The sequence below is a fragment of the Bradysia coprophila genome, chromosome IV (assembly GCF_014529535.1).
Source record: "Bradysia coprophila strain Holo2 chromosome IV, BU_Bcop_v1, whole genome shotgun sequence".
Lineage (NCBI taxonomy): Eukaryota > Metazoa > Arthropoda > Insecta > Diptera > Sciaridae > Bradysia > Bradysia coprophila.
This window is the reverse complement of record NC_050738.1, coordinates 9,567,236-9,587,719: the sequence shown is the minus strand read 5'-3', so window position 1 is coordinate 9,587,719 and position 20,484 is coordinate 9,567,236. Positions and strand designations below refer to the sequence as shown.

The window sequence follows — 20,484 nt, the reverse complement described above, 5'->3', positions numbered from 1 at the left end:
TGAAGTTTCGTGTTGTTCAGCTACATATTTTAAAAGGAAAACCACTTTAAAGGATTCTTTTTCACTCAAAAAAACTTTACTCTTGCGATTACACAGACTGTAAGGCTATAAGTGCTCTTTAAAAAAAAAACGTTTTAATGTGTCTGCTTCGTCTATTATCCATTTTGTATCTACGTGTGACTATGGTCATTAGAAAATATTAATAGAATTTCATCCGACGTTTTGTTTTCCTTCTGAAAAGCCTCCCATTTCTACTTGGAGTGAATGTTACATCGTATACGATACATAGAAAACATAAGATAAAATAACACTCAACTAGACAAATACATCTTTTGTTTTGTATTAACGTACGCTGTTACATTCATAAGACATTTTGTACAGGCAGTCATCGAGACAATCACTGAATGAAAAGAAACATTGACAATTATTTACAACACTTTGTCGATATATGGTCATTAATGTGACGTGATGATAAGTTTCCTGAGCGAAGTTTTATCATCCGACGAGTGTGTTAATGACCAAAACACCATATGCTGAACAAGCTTTTTTGTGCGGAGTTTAAAACTGTCGTCAAATTTAGCATCAGTTGCAGAAATTGGCAAAGTTATCAGATATGTTTTATATACTTTAAAATGAAATATATAAAAAGAATGGGACCACAGTGACATGGTATTACGGGGTGGATTTGAACATAATATTTTTATTCTCTTATTCTCTATATTGAAAACAAAAATATAAATTCTCAGTCGATTCGCTTTCATAATAAAAGACTTGTGGAATATATTGCCGACGTTCGCAACAAACTAATCCTATAAAATGTTTGCATTGAAATCTATAATAATTGAAAGTTTGATGGTACAACTTAAGGTAATATTTAACTTGGCCTAATTCCAATGAAAAAAAACCTTTATTTATCCACCAATATTGACTGACTGACTACACATTGCATATTGGGTTGGTTTGACCCATTACTGCCGGCGAGATCTACGAAATCTAACTGGGGACTGCTCTGTACTTTTTACATCAACAGAACGAGTAGCTTTGAATTTTCCATTAACTTTTTTCCTATTCCAGAATGGGTTTTCATTTTCGAGCTTTTGTGTTCCATAAGTAAATCATATGATGAGTGCTTCTCGTTTCTTGTTCGTTCAAAATAGACAAACAAAATATGACGAGCATAAAGCGTGAACTGCACCACTATCAATGTTGTTGAATTGAAACTGCATTTGATAAATAGCTTCCAGTCGCATATCGTGCTTTTAGAATCATTGCCTTTTAGCGATACCATATACAGGTAATTATAATTATCTATTATGTCATCTGACACGTCCAGTTATACATGTGTCGATGGCATGGCCTCCAAAATCGATTATAGATGCAAATTTTCATTGAATTTTTTTCCAATAATTTCAAATTCAAATATCAGTAAACTACAGCATTTTCTACACCGCAATTACTTCAAGAAATTTTATCATGTACACCGTGAGATCGGCTGACATTAAAACGCTTATTAAATTTGAATAAATACAATGCTTCAATGCCTCCACAATTTAAATATTTTTAGTATGAAATGCGTAATTACTATAATGGAGAATGGTGGAAAATCATGGAAAAACACAGAATCTAAGATAGAATGAATGTCAGATTCTGATTGACGGGATTGTTTTTAAAATATTTTTTTAACAATTTGAATGGAAGGTTGAGGTCGTATGAAATAACATAATGTGACAAAATTCTTGATGTCATTTCATACAATACGAAGGTCAATCTTTCGGTTACACACTTTATGGCATTTAATACAATCAGAGTAATTCAGCTGGCACTCATTGTGCTTCAATTCATTTTGTATAGATAAATGGATTTCGTCACTGTTAGCTGAAAGGAGCTATTAAAGTATTTTGTACAGTCAGGGCCGTAACTGGAAGACATTGCCCACTGGGTACGCACTGATTTGTACAGTGATGTATTCATGCTTAAAAAGACAATTACTGAATTAAAAAGTTGGGATGGGACTCTTGGAAGTTAAGAAAGGTATCGATGAACAAAGGCAAAATTGGAATATCAATGATATACAACTCAACTCTTATAAACTGTTCGAAAAAATTCAAATTTGGTATTTTTCTAACAGTTCATAAACTTTATAACAGTTGAGACGTTCTTTTTCATTGATAACTTTCTTAACTTTTTAATTCAGAAATTGTCTTTTTAGACATAAACACAGCATTGTAGAAAGGAGTTGGTAGCCAGAGGTCAATATCTTCTAGCTACGGCCCTGTGTACCTGTGTACAGTGTATTGTTGTTCATCGGAAAAACTAATGCGCAACAATGGTCTGAACAGCACTTTCTCTTAATCAAAGAAATAAAAACAAACAAAACTCATTCTCTCAATCGTTCCACAAGTAAACTACAAAATGTTAAGCCGGCAAACAGCTATACATACCATAAAAGAAGCACTTCTTCTCGCCAAAACGTGGACGCAAAAATGTGTCTTCCGGTGATTTTGGCAGATTATCCAAAACTATTGCTACGAGGCAAATGATGAATGGCACACCCCAAGCGTAGACCTGGTAGATACGAAGTCTGACCAATTCCTGACCTTTTTCCAAAGATGTTGGACGGAAATCTCTGAAAGTTTTTGGAAAACAGCAACGATTAAGTTAAGAATATTACACGGTTTTGGTTGTAATGAATGACAATTCGAGTTATGTACGTAGATGGAAGGATGGTTTTTGTCGTGTAGACCAGACACAAATACTGTAATCATGATCCGACAAGAAACTATTTCATCCGTGTATTTGATATTACGTGGTAAATGTGCAGAAACTAGTTTTTATTCCGCCGCTTGTGTCAGCAGAACAGACTAGTTTTCGGTAGTGAAGCATGAAGAATAAACCAAAATGAAACGTGTATACGTTTCGGTTTGCCAGAAAAACATGCACTTTTATTTCCAGAATAACTTTTTATCGAATGTTCGGGGTTTTTTCCTTCTATTTTTCTTTCCGATTTCTTATTTTATGTGTGCGAAAATCTTGGTATGTACTACATGTTCATGTTAAACTTTGACTCAAAAAGAATATATTACAGCGCAGATATAACATAAGAAGTGAAATTTTACGGAGTTTTTTTTCCAGCTTACATATATTTTGTGCCATATGCCAAATATGTCGGCTTTGAAAAGGTTTTCTGTTACACTATAAGGCCAAAGTATGAAAATTAAATGTGCATGCATATATATCTTGCGTCGATATGTATATTTATATACTCACAATATGACTTTTTATAAGACATACAGCAGTGCAATGTTTATTTGTTATGTTTTTTTATTATATAGGAAAAAGAGTTTATTGTTTACACTTTTGGTTTTTTTTACCATTTTTATTTTATATACACTCGACGGAGTTAAAACTGTATACGATTTCATGTGTGCGGCTCAAACCGGCAGACTATAGGTAATGGTGAAGTTTATAACAATAAAAGTATAGAAAATATAATGAATGGTGCAGTGAAGAATCATTTTCAGATGGAAATTGAGTACAGAGAAATAAATATGTGAATAAATTCTTATTGCTTCTAGAAAAATAATTGTAAAAAAAGCAAGCAAGAAACAACAACACCACACGAACAAAATATTTATATCGCTTTTTATAGGCGAGATGTGTGGTTATGCGAAGAATATATGTGAAGAAAATTCATACATTTTTCCTTTACATGGAGATGATCCATAAAAAAAAACAAATTTCCTAAATGTAATAATAGCACCATTGCACCATGACGACGACGACGATGTATATGATGGTTTAACGTACGGTTTATTTTTTGTATTTTAATTTTAATTCATTGGCTTCGGAACAGATATTAATTCAATTACGTCGGGTTCCATAAAGATATTGAAGGCACATTACGATTATCTGTTAAGAATGGTCTTGAGCCATCACATACACACACATTTGATTAAAATGGAATAAAACGATTTTTTTTGTACCCCGAAACCATACACTTATTATTGCATAGACACATGGCCCTCATACGAATTAATATCCACAGAAAACGGCTGATACGATAATTCTAATGCACTTTTTGTTATACTTTTTCATTCATGCACCGCATGTATAAAATATTCGTATCGCATGGTGTATGCTCAGTGCTCAGTGCATTACATTTATAGACATTTGTAATCAATATTTTCTAATAAAAGTTATCTGTAAAAGAAACCCACCAAAAATATTGTGATTGATTTTTGTATTACCAGTTAAAGATTTGATTTTTGTCGGATTTGTGTGTATTTTTACAGATAGGGCTATCGTACGATATCATCGTACACACGCCGGCGATAGAGCTTGTTTTTGGTGAGTTTGATGACCATATAACACGGAAATCAAAATTAAATAACAGATAGACGAACGAACGAAAGACAGAAAAAAAAATTATCTGATGTTTGGATAAAAAAGATAAACTAATAAATAAGAGGATAGTTTTTGAAAGAAAGTAAATATTTGAGAAATGAATGAATGGTGTAGGTATTTTGATGTTTGATTTATACGTTTGAGCGTAAAAAGTTTAATTTTTTTTTCTTTCTGAATAGGAATGCATGTCTGTTGGAAAAAATAAATTGAAAATATGTCTGACACATGAAGTCAATATTTGCTGGAGAAATCAAGTTATTATTTGCTCAAGAATGCGTTACATCAAAACATATTATACTCAAAATTGTATGTTTTAATAATGACATTATAGGTTGGAGGAATTCCTAAGTTTTGAATTCACGTTAAACGTTTATAGTACTAGTTTAGGAATGTAGCTTCTGCCAGTGAAATGTTATAAACTTCTATGGTTTAATTATTAAACTTATAAAATACTTGTAACAATCAGACTAAAAATTCTTCTTTAATGGAGACATTCCCTTCTGTATAATTCATGCAAGTATTGACCTCGGTAACGACTTTTCGTTTTTGCACACAGAACGGAAGAAATTGCATTCGGCATAAATATTTATTTCGATGAGTCAGGAATTTGGCAATAAAACATCTCCAAGTACGTTCGAAAATGTTAACTCTTACAGTTTCCAGGCGCTCGATTTTTTTCTCTTTTAATTATAACACTTGAAAAATGTGTGGTGCTTGAAATTGTTATTTCCACATCGTGACGGGCGTCAATTCCCAGTCACCATTGGTAGCGATCGATGATTCTATGAATTCAATTGAAATGGAAATTAAAATGCAATTATAGCTGATTCGCCAGAGTGTATCTCTTTTTAAGTACGATTCAACTCTTGGCATAAAACCATTTAAGAAACAGCTAACTGCTTATTACAAGCCATCAATCAAAATTAACATCGGCGTAAGCAAATTATATCCAAGCCAATTTGAATAAGTGCATGGAAAAACAGAACATATTGCGGCATGTTATCCATATGTGTGCGTTCGTCATTTCTGCAATCCACTTCAGAAGGCATCAATTTGAATTTTTGTTTTAACTATTTTATTAATGAAATTAAATTTTCATCTTAATAAAACAGCAAATCATTTGTTTGAATACAATCGATGTGTCTGGCGAACTTCAGAAATATACATGCAACGAATACAGAAAAAAAACGAAATTCATTTAAACAGTCTTCAATGCCAAATGAATGGTTTTTTTCCGTGAAATTCCAAGAATTATATTTACGTAGTTCACAGTTGATCAACGCATGGAGAAAGTAAGTACTTGTCTGACATGGTCATTTACATAAGAAAGTTGAGTCAGCTGGTTTCAAAACTACGGTATTATATCACATCGCATGCCGTTAAAGATTAAATGATAATATTATTTAAAATACAAAAATTATTTTCGATTTTATTCATTGACAAAGAATTGGTCGTAGCTGGATGAATGCGTATGTATAATTATGTATCGATGCATGATGGTTGCACCACACTTAATATTGTGTGTATGTTATGCTTTCCGGAATTACATTTTTGGAAAATTCGTTTGCCAGTCATCCGGCCTCAAAAAGTTTGAACTCATTGTTTATGTTTACATTAATTGAACTTAACACTTGCAATATCTGCAAATTGTAAACAATTTATAGCGCGAAGTTAATTACTGTTGATGGTTATATTCACTTCTGATTTAGCTAAAGAGTGTGTTGTGTTTTGTAATTATTTTTTCCTGATGAAGTATACAATAAATTAAGACGTTGTTCATGGCCAGACTGAAGGATTGAATGCTGGAGATTGGAGCAAAATTTCTAATTAAATTTTATTCGATTAAACATTTTGCCGGTAATTACCGCAACAACTGTAACGTTCACATATTGCTTGATTATTAAACATTGATTTATGATCACCCGCAAATACGCAAAGCCAGTTTATAATTACAGTCAGAAGGCGTCTAAACAATTCTATTGCGATTCAATAACAGCTCCGCCTTGATGGAATGCACACCACGGTTTATTGTTCATTGATTGCATTTATGAGTGATCGAGACAGCGACGGAAAAAATGAACATTTCGTTTTTTTTTATTATCCATCAGACACTCATAATCCGAATGGATGCTGGCTTTTTAGTTTTCTATAATCTCAGCTCCTGGTAGCTACTTTAGAAATCTACTTTTGTCTTCTTTCTATATTTTGCTGTGGCTCTGTGCTCTCTTAAACCCTCTTTTGAGTTCTTAGGGATTGTCCGATTTACTCCGAATACCGCACCTTCGGGTATTATGAACTCCAAGATGAGGATCTACCAACATTAGATGGCACATGTCTTAATAACTTCTTACCGAGAACAGGGAAATTTGAAGTAAATAGTAGTTCAAGTTACTAGGAGTAGGGAAAAATTGAAGTAGTAAGGGAGTAGGGAAAAATTATCTGGGCACCCGTTTTTAATGGAAAAGCCTCACAAAACTTTAATCAATCTATCTATCTGTTTGCTGTCTACAATGCTGACAAAATTAATATTGAGCTCTGTCTTTCGTCGTGTTAATTATATAGCGAAATGAATGTTTAAACAAACAAAGTAAAAGATTTTATTACGATTTGATTAACATATGTAGATCGAATCAAGTAATAGATTCGATAACTGTACTTGTCGTCTCTGATAGGTATGTTCACTAGTTGCATTAGCTGTTGTTAAAATCGATCTAAAACGCTAAAACGCTTTTATGCTGCCAAGACTAGGACTAAGTTCAAAGAACTACAGACTTCAATATGAATAAATCTCAGAGTCGAAAAACCTAACGTCTCTGCCGTACATTTTTACCGAGTTTTCTTTCATCCATCTTCAATTCTATCTATCTCGAAAACTCGAATGGAAAAGAAAATTGTTTATCAACAACTTTAGGAACAACCAAAGTTAAATGAAGTGTACGAGTTCCCGTAATCGTGTTTACTCTGAAAAATCTGGCGAGCGGTCACGTAAACCTTCAATAATTATGGTGAAAGAAATGCGATTGATATGTCTTCATTTTGAACTCATTATTGTCTTTTGAATCCATTGTTATGCTTTGTGGTGCTCTGATTAAAAGCGTCCCGTATATCGGTCTTAGTAACTAAATTTACAACAAGAAAAACTAATCATAAAAACGTTCTTTGAAGAATGTTAGATCCAATGCATCCATTTGATGTTAATGAACTGGAACTAATTTCCCCCATTTAATATTACATCATTTCAAGTTCAATCATTATAAAAAAAATCTAAACATTTAATTGCCACGCATCAACCTTACGAGACAATACTGTGTTGTATACAGTAATTAACATTTCAGTTAAGGAAACTTGTTCAGTTGTACAAGAGTAGCGAAAACTAGAAGAATTTGTTATTCATATTATTTACACGGCAGTAAGATTGCTTTTTTTTCTTACTTTTCTTTTGCTTTATACCAACTCTTTTTTTCCCTTCTACTTCTTTTATCTCTGTTCCCGTGTAAAAATATACACGTAGCATCGTGGCATAATATAAACTGAACGAGAATTATACATAATCTCGTTCTATATAAATATATATGTAATGCCACAACGTGGGCAATCACATTATAGAAATCTTAATGTTGCAGACTCGAAATGTTTTAATTTTATTTCTTATATTTGTGTAGAAAAATTATTATTTTGGTATTACTTGATATCAAGGTCGTATCTTTTATAGGCACACACGTAAATGACTCGGTTATTTTTATAATCATAGAGTAGAACATATACTCATGTTATGTGCACACATTATTACACATTCGGTATTTTGTGGACGATGGATATGTTAACAGCTTTTATACAGCAATGGCATGGTATTTTTCTGTCTTGTAACAAAATAAATAGCACTCTTTATAAGACATTGTCAAGTTTTGTTTTTTTCCTTCATGAAATTCCTAAAGAGTAATTGACATTGAATTTATTTGAAGTTTTTTTTTTCTTCGAAAAGACTATGGTGTATTGTAGGTTAAAAAATTAACTGAACAACAATGCGAACAATTTCTGTGTTTTAAAATATGTGTCACATATTTTAGCGGACTAGAATTCGATTGAAAATAATTTTATATAATTAGACGCTTTGATGGTGGATCTATACCGAAAATTTATTTTGTTGACACTAATAATGTGTTCGGTAAATTGGAGTTCAATGTCATTTCCTGTCTTTCATCTTTGTATTTCACGCAATAACTTTTGCTTTAATGAACGAAAATGAAAAAAATGTCGGCACGAGTGTGTGCCTAAATACACAACCGAAATGAAATGACGGTGACAAAGTGCATACGAATAATGTATACGAAAATTTAAGTATATGTTACCAGCAATATAATTGCTTTGAGGCGACATTGTATTCGACATAAACAATTTGCCCATGACCGATTCCATTTTTCGAAATTTTGTTCAACGCCTGTTTGAACAGTTAACACCAATTCGGTGTAAAGAATAACCTTACATCGACTTTAACGAAAAGATTAAGGTAAGACGTAAGAGCATTATGAATATATACCACACCACACGTATATTTAGTGATCCCTTTATGCATTTCTACCGAGAAACCGAATTTAGTGTTGCGAATAGTTCACACACAACGTAGCTAATAGATGCAGATGTATCACATCTTTTCGATGCCAACTTAAATATTTTAAGTATAAATGGAATGTTAGAACATCTGGCTACAGTCGCTACAGTCACTAAAACAATAAAACAAGATTTTTGCGGTACTGAGTATGATCAATCTTAAATTAAAAGATTTGTAACGCTTCTGCGGATATGAATTCGAACAAACTGTTCACAATTATTAATTTATGAATGCAATTTGTTGTTTGATTTCATTTTCATGCCACTTTTAATAATTGTCCTACCATACCAGTTTTGTGCAGAAAGATAGTGATGTTGAAACAACAACAAAAAGAGAGTCCGTAATGCATATTAATGAGAGACAGTATTTATGCCAGGTGACGGTGACTGTGTGTTATACAATTATGAAAAAAAGAGGAATTTTTATTTTTGCATACTTACCGGAATGTCCACCAAATGTTGAAACACATTGTGTTCAACCAGAAGAAGGCAGCCAAAAAGAAGAAATGAATGCCAACAGCTGAAAGTAGAAAACAGAATATAATTAGAGATAATTTTCGCACAAAAAAAGAAGATGCATTAGACTTGAATTTGCATTTTAATGTGTAACCATTGTTACCGCTGTGGTATTTTTTTTTCACTGAGAGTTGATAATCTTACAGAATTTATTGCTGTTTAGACTACAGATCTACACAGCTTACCTCTATGGGGATGTTCATAAATATATGTATGGATGTGGGAGATGCTTGTGGAATCACCACATCAACTTGGATCTGTAGACGTCCATAAAACCATCTCTACATTATTGAAACAAATCTACCAATTTAACGATTATTTCAACTTTTTGTGCTATCGTTGTACTACACTGTCAAACCATTCAGAAACGGCTAATCATCTGTCTATAACGACTAAATGAAGCAATATGCTACAGTAAATGTGGTTATATATAGTAAAATGGTTTAACAAATGAAGTAAAAGATTTTCTATCCAACAATAGGCAACACTTCAAACATGTGAAGTAGTAGATTATTTTTGTTGCAAATTGCCTATTTCAGTGCGGGGTTCTCATTAAATTGCAGAGGGATTCTTTTGAAAAACAGCCTGCCGAAGTCGGACACATTTTCTAGTGGACTTTTTGATATGTGCCTAGATAGGTATTGGTCTCTAGAAGCCAAAATTCACTTTCAAAAAAAATCGTCCAAGCTTGCGCATTGTTTTAGATACACTAACTTCGAAAAATGAACTAGCAGCTAACATTGCTGCAAAAAATATTTTTTCATCAAAAATTCCACATGCATGAAATTCTTTGAATAGCGATACTGAGCATCAAATTTTCATTCCAAAACCACATTCATCGAAACACTACCCATGCATGTTTGGTATTATTGGAAAGCTAAGACCAGTAGAAGTTCGCCTAAATTATCCATTTTTTACCCATACTTTCAACTGCTCATAACTCAGTGTGGATGAATTTTAAACCCAGCAAAACCCAATCTGTCCCGAAAGTACATGTAATTACCTTTCTAATGACACCCCACACGACCTTGTACGTTTCGTGGCCTACGAGTAATTTGGACGAATTTTTTTGAAGGTGGTTTTGGCTTCTAGGGAGCAATACCTATCTAGGCACATATCAAAAAATCCACTAGAAAATGCGTCTCATTTGGGCAGGCTGTTTTTCAAAAGAATCCCTCAGATTGGCAATGGTATTCGAAAAGACAGGTCGAAAGTAAAAACTATTTGAAAAATTATAAAACTCTTCACATCCGACAATTTGACAAAAAACGAAAAAAACATAAGAAAGGTGAAATCTTTTGTCCTAGTCAAGTTAAATTATAAACGGAGTTAAAACAACTCGTCATTCGCTAAAGTAACTAAATATACTGTTCTGCCCGTCTAGTTTCAAAAACTTCAAAGTTCGTGTTCACAATTCCCGACAATTATAAAGTAAACACAAACACAATGGGAACACATTGATGAGTTCCTCAGGGACGTCAAGGTGTTTGATTATCAATAAATCAAAAAACTATTACAATTTATGTTTTTCAATTTCTTTAAGATAACTAATATCTAAAATACCAATTATGAACTGTCTTCCGGTGACAATAATTATCGCTCAGTGCAATTAAAACACAATTTCCTCATTTTATTAAAAAGAAACCAAGTCGAGTCGATTTGTTTAAAAAAATGTTCAAACATCGGTGGCTTTTATGATATACAATTAGACATTCCAAACGCAACGCAAGAATTTCCAACCGTGCAATCACTAGCACAACCAAATATAAATACAATTCGAAAACTTCCCACATATCATTGCCATTTATGCACCTTCATTCCGAGACCATTACATAAATACTGGCCGTAATCCATCAATACATCATTCATACATACAATCACAGCACGCAGAATGCTGTAACAGACTCATCAATCTTCCTATCATTCGAAGCGTATATGATTACCCTATAGAACCGAACGTTTCATGAAAGACGCACCCGCATCTATACAATCTTTTTTATTATGCCGTATACGACAGCATAGGAAAAAAAAATTGATTAAACATTTTATTCGTTTGGAAATATACAGCGATTCATGGTTTCTCATGCAATGAAAGAATTATCATAGTTACATTGTTCATTTAAATTTATTGTTTCCATGTTTCCCTACAAATAAAATGAAGCATCGAAGGGATGTTAATTTAGGGTTTCTAAATGATTTTTTTTACGTTTTTTGATTGGTGTAACTATTTCTTCGGCGCTCGTACGAGGAAGCCGAGTGATATACCAAATTATGAAAAGGGGCGACACGTAGACGCCGGACGAAAACGTAAAACAAGTTAGACATATATACCTCAACATCAAAACAGCATTATGCTTGCACATAAACCACCTTTTCTGTTTAAATACCTCGTATACCTATTTCACCTCTAGTCACATGCATTCATTGTTACGTGAGTCAAGTATAGATACCATACTGCAACGTTTGATAGCATATTTTGCTAACATAACATGAAGTTGAACGAAAAGAAAGAAACAAAAAAAAACGCACACATGGTAACAACATTTTACAACGTATCTGTTCAAGTACCTTCATACCTTTAACTAGCATTTATTAACAAATCCTTTCTGGAATGGTCGGTAATAATAATTTTTTTCCATCAATATAATCGTTTGCTGTTCAACAGAAACATTTAGAAAACGTGCAGGTACTTTCACTCGACCAATTTTATTAAGTCTTGTTGCAAAGATAAAAAGAGTTCTCATGGAAACAATAAATATGACTCTCGTTTCGAGTATACGTTAAAGATTTCGTGGGCACTTCTCAATAAAACATTTTTTTTAGTGATGTTACCGGATACCCCACCTAATCGCAATATTAAATGATCATAATTTAACTGTCTGATGAATAGTACTTTACCTAATTTGTTCCGTTGTGAATATTGCCTACTTAAAATTTATTTATTTACACTCAAAGAAAGATGAACAGAATCAACCACCTTTATCGTTGTGTTTGTTCTGTCAATATTCTAAGTGTCTGAAATAGTTGTGAGCGTATGTTTTGCACGTGAAAGTGTATACGTGACTATCTATAACATATACACAGGATAATGATAGTGAATTAACATAAAAATTTGAATAATGACTGGTACCGAAAAATGAATGAATATTTCTGGGAATTTCGTTATTGTTGCAATGGAAAACAAAGCAAAATGAATACACTCGGTAATTAAAGTCATGATATTTCCGTGCAGCTGGACTGTGATGTATTAAATTTAAAAGGGAATCGAAATTTTTGATGATTGTGGGCTAGCGAAAAACTCATGCAACAATTTTGATATTTTTCGACTGGATTTTCTATGTCTAAAGTTTTCATGAGTAATTTACCCCTCTATAGACTAATTTTGTCGATTGCAAAATTTATGTGTGCAAAAAACTATGCTGGAAATATATACCGTTGAAGAAAGTAAATTACTATCGAGACGTAACCACTGGAAAATTATATCAACTTAACTCACATGAATACAAATTACCGAATTTCTAAATAAAAATTCAAATCTTGACTGTACGAACTGTTCTATAAACCGTACGGTTAGTTCATGTGTGGTTGCTGTTAAGAAAATAAGAGGGATGAGTCACCTGCTTTTATCTGGAATTAATTTTAAGTTAAGCTCTTTCTTTGACAAAGATGTCATTGTCAATTTTTCCATGTGATAGTAAGATGCCTTTATTTTAAGATCTGAGTAATCCGAGTGACAAAGTAAAAAGCAAATTGAATAAGTCCTTCTGAGTAAAATGCCAACCGAAACCCCTTGCTCAACGACTTAGTTTTTATTATAAATTAGCAACAAGATTACAAGAATGTAAGATTGTAAAATAAAACCTCAGGGAATCTAGACATTTTTATAAATATAGTTGGAACATATGTCTTCCGTTCGAGGATAATAAAAAAGAACGAACGGAACATTCATCTTTAATTTGAGATGTTTGCTATAATTTTGCGAGCTTAACTAATTGGATCATTAACATGGACTCAACGAACTGCAATTTTTTTTATAAATATATAAAAACAGAAACAATTCATTTTTGTAGAAAAAAATTAATAAACGACATATGTGTGTAGCAGCTCAGTATAAAGACAATCTTTGAAAGAAAAAAAATAATTTTCATTTCATATTTTTTTGCGGCGAATTACCATTAAATGTATCTTCTTAAAAGAGAACAGGAACATGTGGGATGGATGAAGGTTTTATACATACTCGTTTCTTTTTTGTACGTTAATTTAATTTAAATTGAATAATATATGAACGGGCACGTACTGGTTAATCGCAAAATATTGTATATACATTTATACGAATGAAGATATGAGCATCAAACACTTTTGTAATTTGTCTAAATTGATGGATGTTTGCATAGATTAATGTTCTGTGAATTGGATGAATTAGTAACGCATGCTAAGTCCAAGACTAATTGTGCCGGCTGAACATGATGTGAGAGATTTTAGAGGAAATGCAATTGAAGTAATTAATTTTGAACAGCGCATACAATCAGAAACGTGAAACAGATTCTCTCATTTCACTTTTATTACATTAAACACATCAGACGCACGAACCCACAAGTTCAATGATCAGAATAAATAAATGTCGATAAATAATGAACCGTATGAATTCAGTTGGTGTGATCGCCTTTTTTGGATTACGATTTATTTCAAAGTGTTTGAGTGTTGGCTGGATTCGGTTTTTTATTAAGGCTGTGTCCCTCGAAAGAAGTTCTGGTTTGTTGCAATTTTGTTTTAAAATTGAGTAGAGCATCAACGTAAATAGTCTCATTCAGACAAATCAAATAAGAGGCTCTTCAAGTATCACTTCCCCCAAAATGAGGTGAAACCCGTCAATTTTAGAACTGAAACGTTTAGTCATCTGTTATCAATAATCACGACAAAAATAAGCAATGACCTCTGGCTGATGCCTTCTTATACAGGAAAATACATGTTAAAACTAATGAATTTACAGATTTTGTGTCAATCAGGCTACATCAAAAGAAGTAATAGATTTTATTACTATGAAATCAATCGATAGGGCGTAGATGCCATATTTTTAGCTTTAGGAGCCACGCATACACTAGTGTGGATTAGCAAATGCTGATAATTAAAACTGTCTTTAACAGATATCATGGCAGCGTACTTTTCAAATACGTATTTTTGTATGGAAAAAGTGTGATCTTTCATTAGAGTGATACATGTTAGTAATGCGCTAGACAGGCGATTATAAAATGTTAACATTACAATGAAAACTAACATAGAAAGCCGTTCCTTTACTATTACGTTTAGAAAGATTTCTATATTTTTTGTATCCTCGACTGAATCTTTGAAGAATGTAGGCGTCATGTATTCGCAAACACATCAATCTCACATGCAACTTTCAACACTCCAAATTGCAATCACGATGCTCTTTCAAAAGTTGAAAAGTCTGGATTCACAAATATGAAATTCAATTTCATGCAACGGCAGTTTGTATGTACACAATTTCTTTACATTTTCACAATAAATAAGCTGACGATATCCACTAAATGCCAACATAAAATCCACTTATACTCCTCGAAATATACACAGAAAATAATTTCAGAGAGGGTGCGAAACATGGGTATGTGTTTATGTATCCAGGCACTACATCATATTATGCAAGGACACAGACACATAGTTTGGTAAATAATAAGAAAATAATTCATAATAATTGTAATGTTGCATTGATTGAATGTATATCAATAGAACGTAAAATATGTATTACTGAGCGGCTATACACTCCTAATCAATTTGTTATTATGTTGCAGACATAGATCGACAATTGCTCATTATAAATGTATACGCAAGTTAATATAAGTTAAATCGTCGCAAGAAGGTGTATGATTTCATTGGGAAATTTATTGTTTCACAAGCTCTATACAACCGATCCATTGTAATTAATATCGTTCATTGGAAAACAAGTACACACGTTTTATTCGTAGTTAAATGACGTGTCATTAAATGGCGAAAATATTTCATCAGATCCAATCCAACACGCATAATAAAAACAGGCATTTGCGGCGACATACAAATAATATATATTTTTCATATTATAAATGTATAAAATGCCTGTTAAAACTCGAACTTACTGAATAACTACATAGGTCGAGAACACACGCTCATGTGATTTTTCCAGACCGAAATGAACTACAAACTGATCAGAGTCTAAATACACATAAGACCATAAATAATATAATAAGAATAATTCTTTTTTCTTCTACAATTTATATGAATGGATAAGAAGGAACGTGTACGCTTCTATAAAATATGTTTTTTGTCGTCGTAAATACGAAACCTGCCTTTATTGATGGGAATATTCAGCATACATTTTTACAGCACATTATATAAACAAATATGTTGTAGAGAAGAAACGCGACAAAAAAAAACTCTTGCATACAGTCCAAAACATACAAGGCGAAGCATGAATTCATGAAGTTCATGAAGGAAGTGTTATGTAAACGGAAAAATTCCCTGTGCAAACACGACTCTTTTTCATTTAAATTGAAATTTAAAGAAGAAATAGCGAAGCTCTTACAAGGATTTGCATAATCGCTCGAGGGACTTCTGGGTAGAGAACAGATTGAAATTTAATTATAGATGTAACATTAAATAGTTAAATGTGACACTAAGATTTACGTTATTTTACATTAAAACATATAAAGAAAAGACGAAGAAAAAAAAAACGAACGACAAAAGTCCAGAGAATTAATTTCGTTTAAATTGAATTCGATGAAAGAGTAGCAATAAATTAAACGTTTTTATATTTTTGGACGCTGACAACGTGTATCACTTTGGCGACACATTTTTTTGAAAAATAAAGAGATTCATTTTGAGAAAAAAGGTAATCTTACAAATTATTAATAAAAATTTGTGTTTTGATGTTGAAGTAATGCGAAGTTAGGACCAAATTTATTGATAAAAAAACACTTTATTCTAATAAACATAGCTGGAAACAGTCGTTGGACGATAGGAGGACTAATTTATTACATTTATCTGATTTAGTTTTTTGTGGTATTTATAGAACTTTTACTGTTGGGGAGCCTAGTTTACGTAAACAATTTTCTTTATCTTAATTTTACGAAATTTATTGAACAAAAAAATTCTTCCTTTCTAAAACTTTATGTTGACACTGTGTACTAATGCGGAGAATGAAGATTTTGATTTCTTCCCAAAATTCCTCAAAGGAATCCAAGAAAACCAAGAATTCGAGTATTATTAGAAATTCAATAAAATATATTTGTAAAGAATACGTCTTGGGGGGTAGACGCTCCGTTTGCAATATCTACAAAAGTTGTTCACTGAACAATATTCACTTGGGGACAATAAATTGCATTTTTCGCACAAAACATAAAAATCACAGTGTGAAAGCACTCGACATGTTTGCAAAATTTAATTTTTTGAAACATTTCCGTAATGGTAACGTTTTGAATGGCATTTACAGAGTGTGAGTGACGCATTTAAATATATGAGTTGTCACAATGACGCGATATATAAATGAGATGTCATAAATGACGCGATAATGTTCATTTGTATTTAGTTTAAAGACCAGCTATTAATTCATACAGTCATTGTGTCTTCAACGTTAATCCATGGAAAGGGGTTGAAAAAGCCATCTTACAGCCTGTTAGTATTAAATTGAAGCACGGTTGGTTACATTATCTGTTTATGTCATAATGTGTTATACGTTCCCTTGATAGGAGAAATGACGATACAGTAGACACAGAACAGCAAAACAAAAGAAAAGTTTCTGACGGTAAGTTATGAAATTTTGTCATTGAAATCGCTGCCGAATGACGAAAAATCACAGAACATCGAAAACTTTTTCTTTTGTTGTGCATCAACTTTTGTCTCAGGCACAAAATTTAAATGTTTCGTGTCTCGAATTCATATGGGTATATTATGTGCGAATCTCCGATCGTTAATTTCTATAAAATAAATATTTAACTTCTGAATGTGTAATATAAATTGTAACATTTATTTATAGATATAACTGAATCATAATGCTTATAGAATTGTTAAAAGTTTGTTAAATACAGCGGAAAAAAAATAACAAACATTTCAATGGAATTTTAACCGAGTCTGTTGTTTGTGATATGCCATTTTCGAAAATTAATAAAACACCTTTTCAAACAAAACAGACAGAATAAGCAAGTATGACAGACATGTACAGATATTCACATTTCAAGGAATTATTTCAATGGATTTAGTTTTTCTATTTTATTTAAAAAAAAAATATTTTCGTGATATTTTTTCCTCTTATTTCTCATGTTTCTGCTGACAAAACGGACAATTGGATCGGTAAATTTTTCGTTTTAAAATGTAAAAGACTTTGTTGATATTCTTTGTTTATGTATCGAATATATACACATGTAAGGTTGCTGGACAAACAAATTGTGTAAGAGAACCGAGAACAACAAAACGAAATAAAAATCTAAGCATCTCCTGTTTTATGGGTAATAAAATTCAAAATATAAAAATATTTATTGTCAATTCACTCCAGAACGCTGGAGACGACGTCTGTTAAATCTTAGAGAAATAGGTTTAATTCCGACTTTATGACAGTTTATGACAGTCTCTGGAATTAGAAAACGAAATCACATTTAACATATGCTATTAATCGAATTTTCTTGTTTGAAGGGAGCATACATTTAATCTTGCAATTTTAGCTTACTCAAGAAAACTAGAGCGTAAGAGCGATCCCACATCTGTTAATGACATTAACGACAAGACAGCGATAAACCGCAGTTCATGCGATCTTATATAGAAAAATGAATGTTTAAACAAATGAAGTAAAAGATTCTTTTACCAACTACTGGGCGATACTTTCATCAACAGAGGTAAAAGATTTAATGATTAAAAGGTGAAACACATGAAGTTTTGAATGGTGTCAATATCACCGTTCGAGATTGTTGAAGCCGATGATATACAATTGAAGGACTCAAAAATAAGCGGAACCCTCAGTGTTAAATTACGTTTCCAGAATTCGAGCTATCACATTCAAAACAACTCATCAGTTCTACTGAATCGTAGGTTCTACAATGAAGAGAATATTATGTGGCTCTCAAATTTACGGAAAGGTATGGTGTGACTAAAAGTTTGCATTACCTTTTTAGTTGCTTATAGACTTTGGTTCATCTGGTTTGATTGTTATGAATTTTCAAAGTTTTCGAACCATTATTTAAAATATCTAACTAAAAGAAACGAAGCCAACAGACGGTATGAATAAACTTTTTAAAATCAAAATTTGAAAATTGACTCTAAATTTCAAGATCCATGCTTCGTAGTATGCAGAGAATCAAGTTCTTAATTGGGTAACATTTGGAATATGTGAAATATGAGACGTTGTGTATCAAAATACTACAAACTATAAGAACGAAAAATGTGAAAACATTTTCAGGTGATCCATACTGTAACATGATCTGACTGTATGGTTTCAAATAATGTTTCCGAATCATTAAATTTCGTTCCGATTTGTTATTTTACGGTAATTTTTCATGCTAACTCTGCATCACACCACGAACGGAGTGTGTCCCTACATAGTTCGTATATATTCCATATCCCTTCTAATTCCAATTTAGTTAAATTATTTATGGCAAACGGTAACATTGTCTACACAAACGTAAAGGACCCCTCTCTATATTATAAATTCCTCGAAATATGCAATACGCATTAAATTGTATATTATGCAAAACGTTGAACATTTCTAGCATTTCTAATCGGGCAAATTATTAAAATTCCCTTGACTAAACATGATGTATATTCGAATTCATTTCATTTAGATGAAAATATGGGCTTGGAACGAGGGAGAGGGACATTCTAATTGATAAAATTCGTAACTTTTTCTTAATTACACTTTGTTCTAAGTTGAAACATTTTTACAGTTTAATTTTAATGAAACGTCGTGATAAAGTGCAATAAAATGGAGCCAAACTCGGTGAATAACTGCTATTGTAATCAAATAGTACGGATAGTTGTAAGTCATCGAAATAACTGTTCGAACTACACAAAAAACCACCTTACGGTTACATCAGACCGCTCACATCCAGTACTACAGCAATATGATCGTGCAGAATCGAACGCTATACACATTCACTTAACGCATTATATATTAATATGAACGTCTATAATTAAGTGCGTACATACAATTCAACCGATATTTGATATGAACTAATTCTCACAGTAATGGCTAATCTGTGCTCATCATACCTTAATTACATCAATAAGTAAATTGTGTCCGCAGCTCCGCAATCGTATCAAGTTATAAATAATTTTTGTTTGTTTAAAATGTATTACGATGTCATTATCAATTAGTTACCATTTAGAAATCGGTTTAATGGTTTTGCATAATTTTAATCCGGTCAACAGAATTTCGTAAAAAATTTATGAGTTTTCGAAAATTGCATGGTTTGAAATGTTTTGCTCGTATGTATGCTTCCGTACGATTTGATTTATGGCTGGTGAATTTTAAAATTTAATTCGTTTCGGCTATGCTTTTTGTGTGTTGTGGCGGTGGTGTTGAGTTGTGAAGAATTTGGTCACATGTTATGATGTTCGTTACATAGTTAACAGTGTAAGATAGCGATGGTAAGTAACAGTAACCACAAAAATGTTACGTCCATTTTTTGTAAATGAAACAAGAATTACCGACAAGCTATTAGAATGATGAAAAAAATTTGGATTTGTAGACCCAAATACAGCAATTGGACATACGAGCATAGCATTTCAAGCCATGCAATTTGGAAATGTTTCATAAACCTGTTATCGACAATGAGCCACAATTAAATTTTTCCTTTGTGTTTTTCAATAGAAGCAGCTCTTCATTCGTTTTCTTATATAACTCCTCAAAGTCTAGTCCTTCAAAACAAAAATCTTCAAATTTGCAACTTTTTTTATCGACATTCTGGGTTGAACTGTAGT

The 20,484-nt window shown here is 32.3% G+C and overlaps 1 protein-coding gene across 3 annotated transcripts in view; it reads right to left on the bottom strand.

Annotated features, from left to right (window-relative positions):
• The window catches only part of LOC119085989 (probable G-protein coupled receptor Mth-like 1), a 38,911-nt gene that overhangs the window by 6,979 nt on the left and 11,448 nt on the right, over positions 1–20,484 (bottom strand). For all 3 annotated transcript variants that reach the window (XM_037196554.1, XM_037196555.1, XM_037196556.1), the window contains exons 3-4: positions 9,454–9,532; positions 2,442–2,626 (exon numbers count right to left, since the gene is read on the bottom strand). In XM_037196554.1, coding sequence (XP_037052449.1) covers positions 2,442–2,626; positions 9,454–9,532 — 264 coding nt within the window. The remainder of the gene's footprint in view (positions 1–2,441; positions 2,627–9,453; positions 9,533–20,484) is intronic.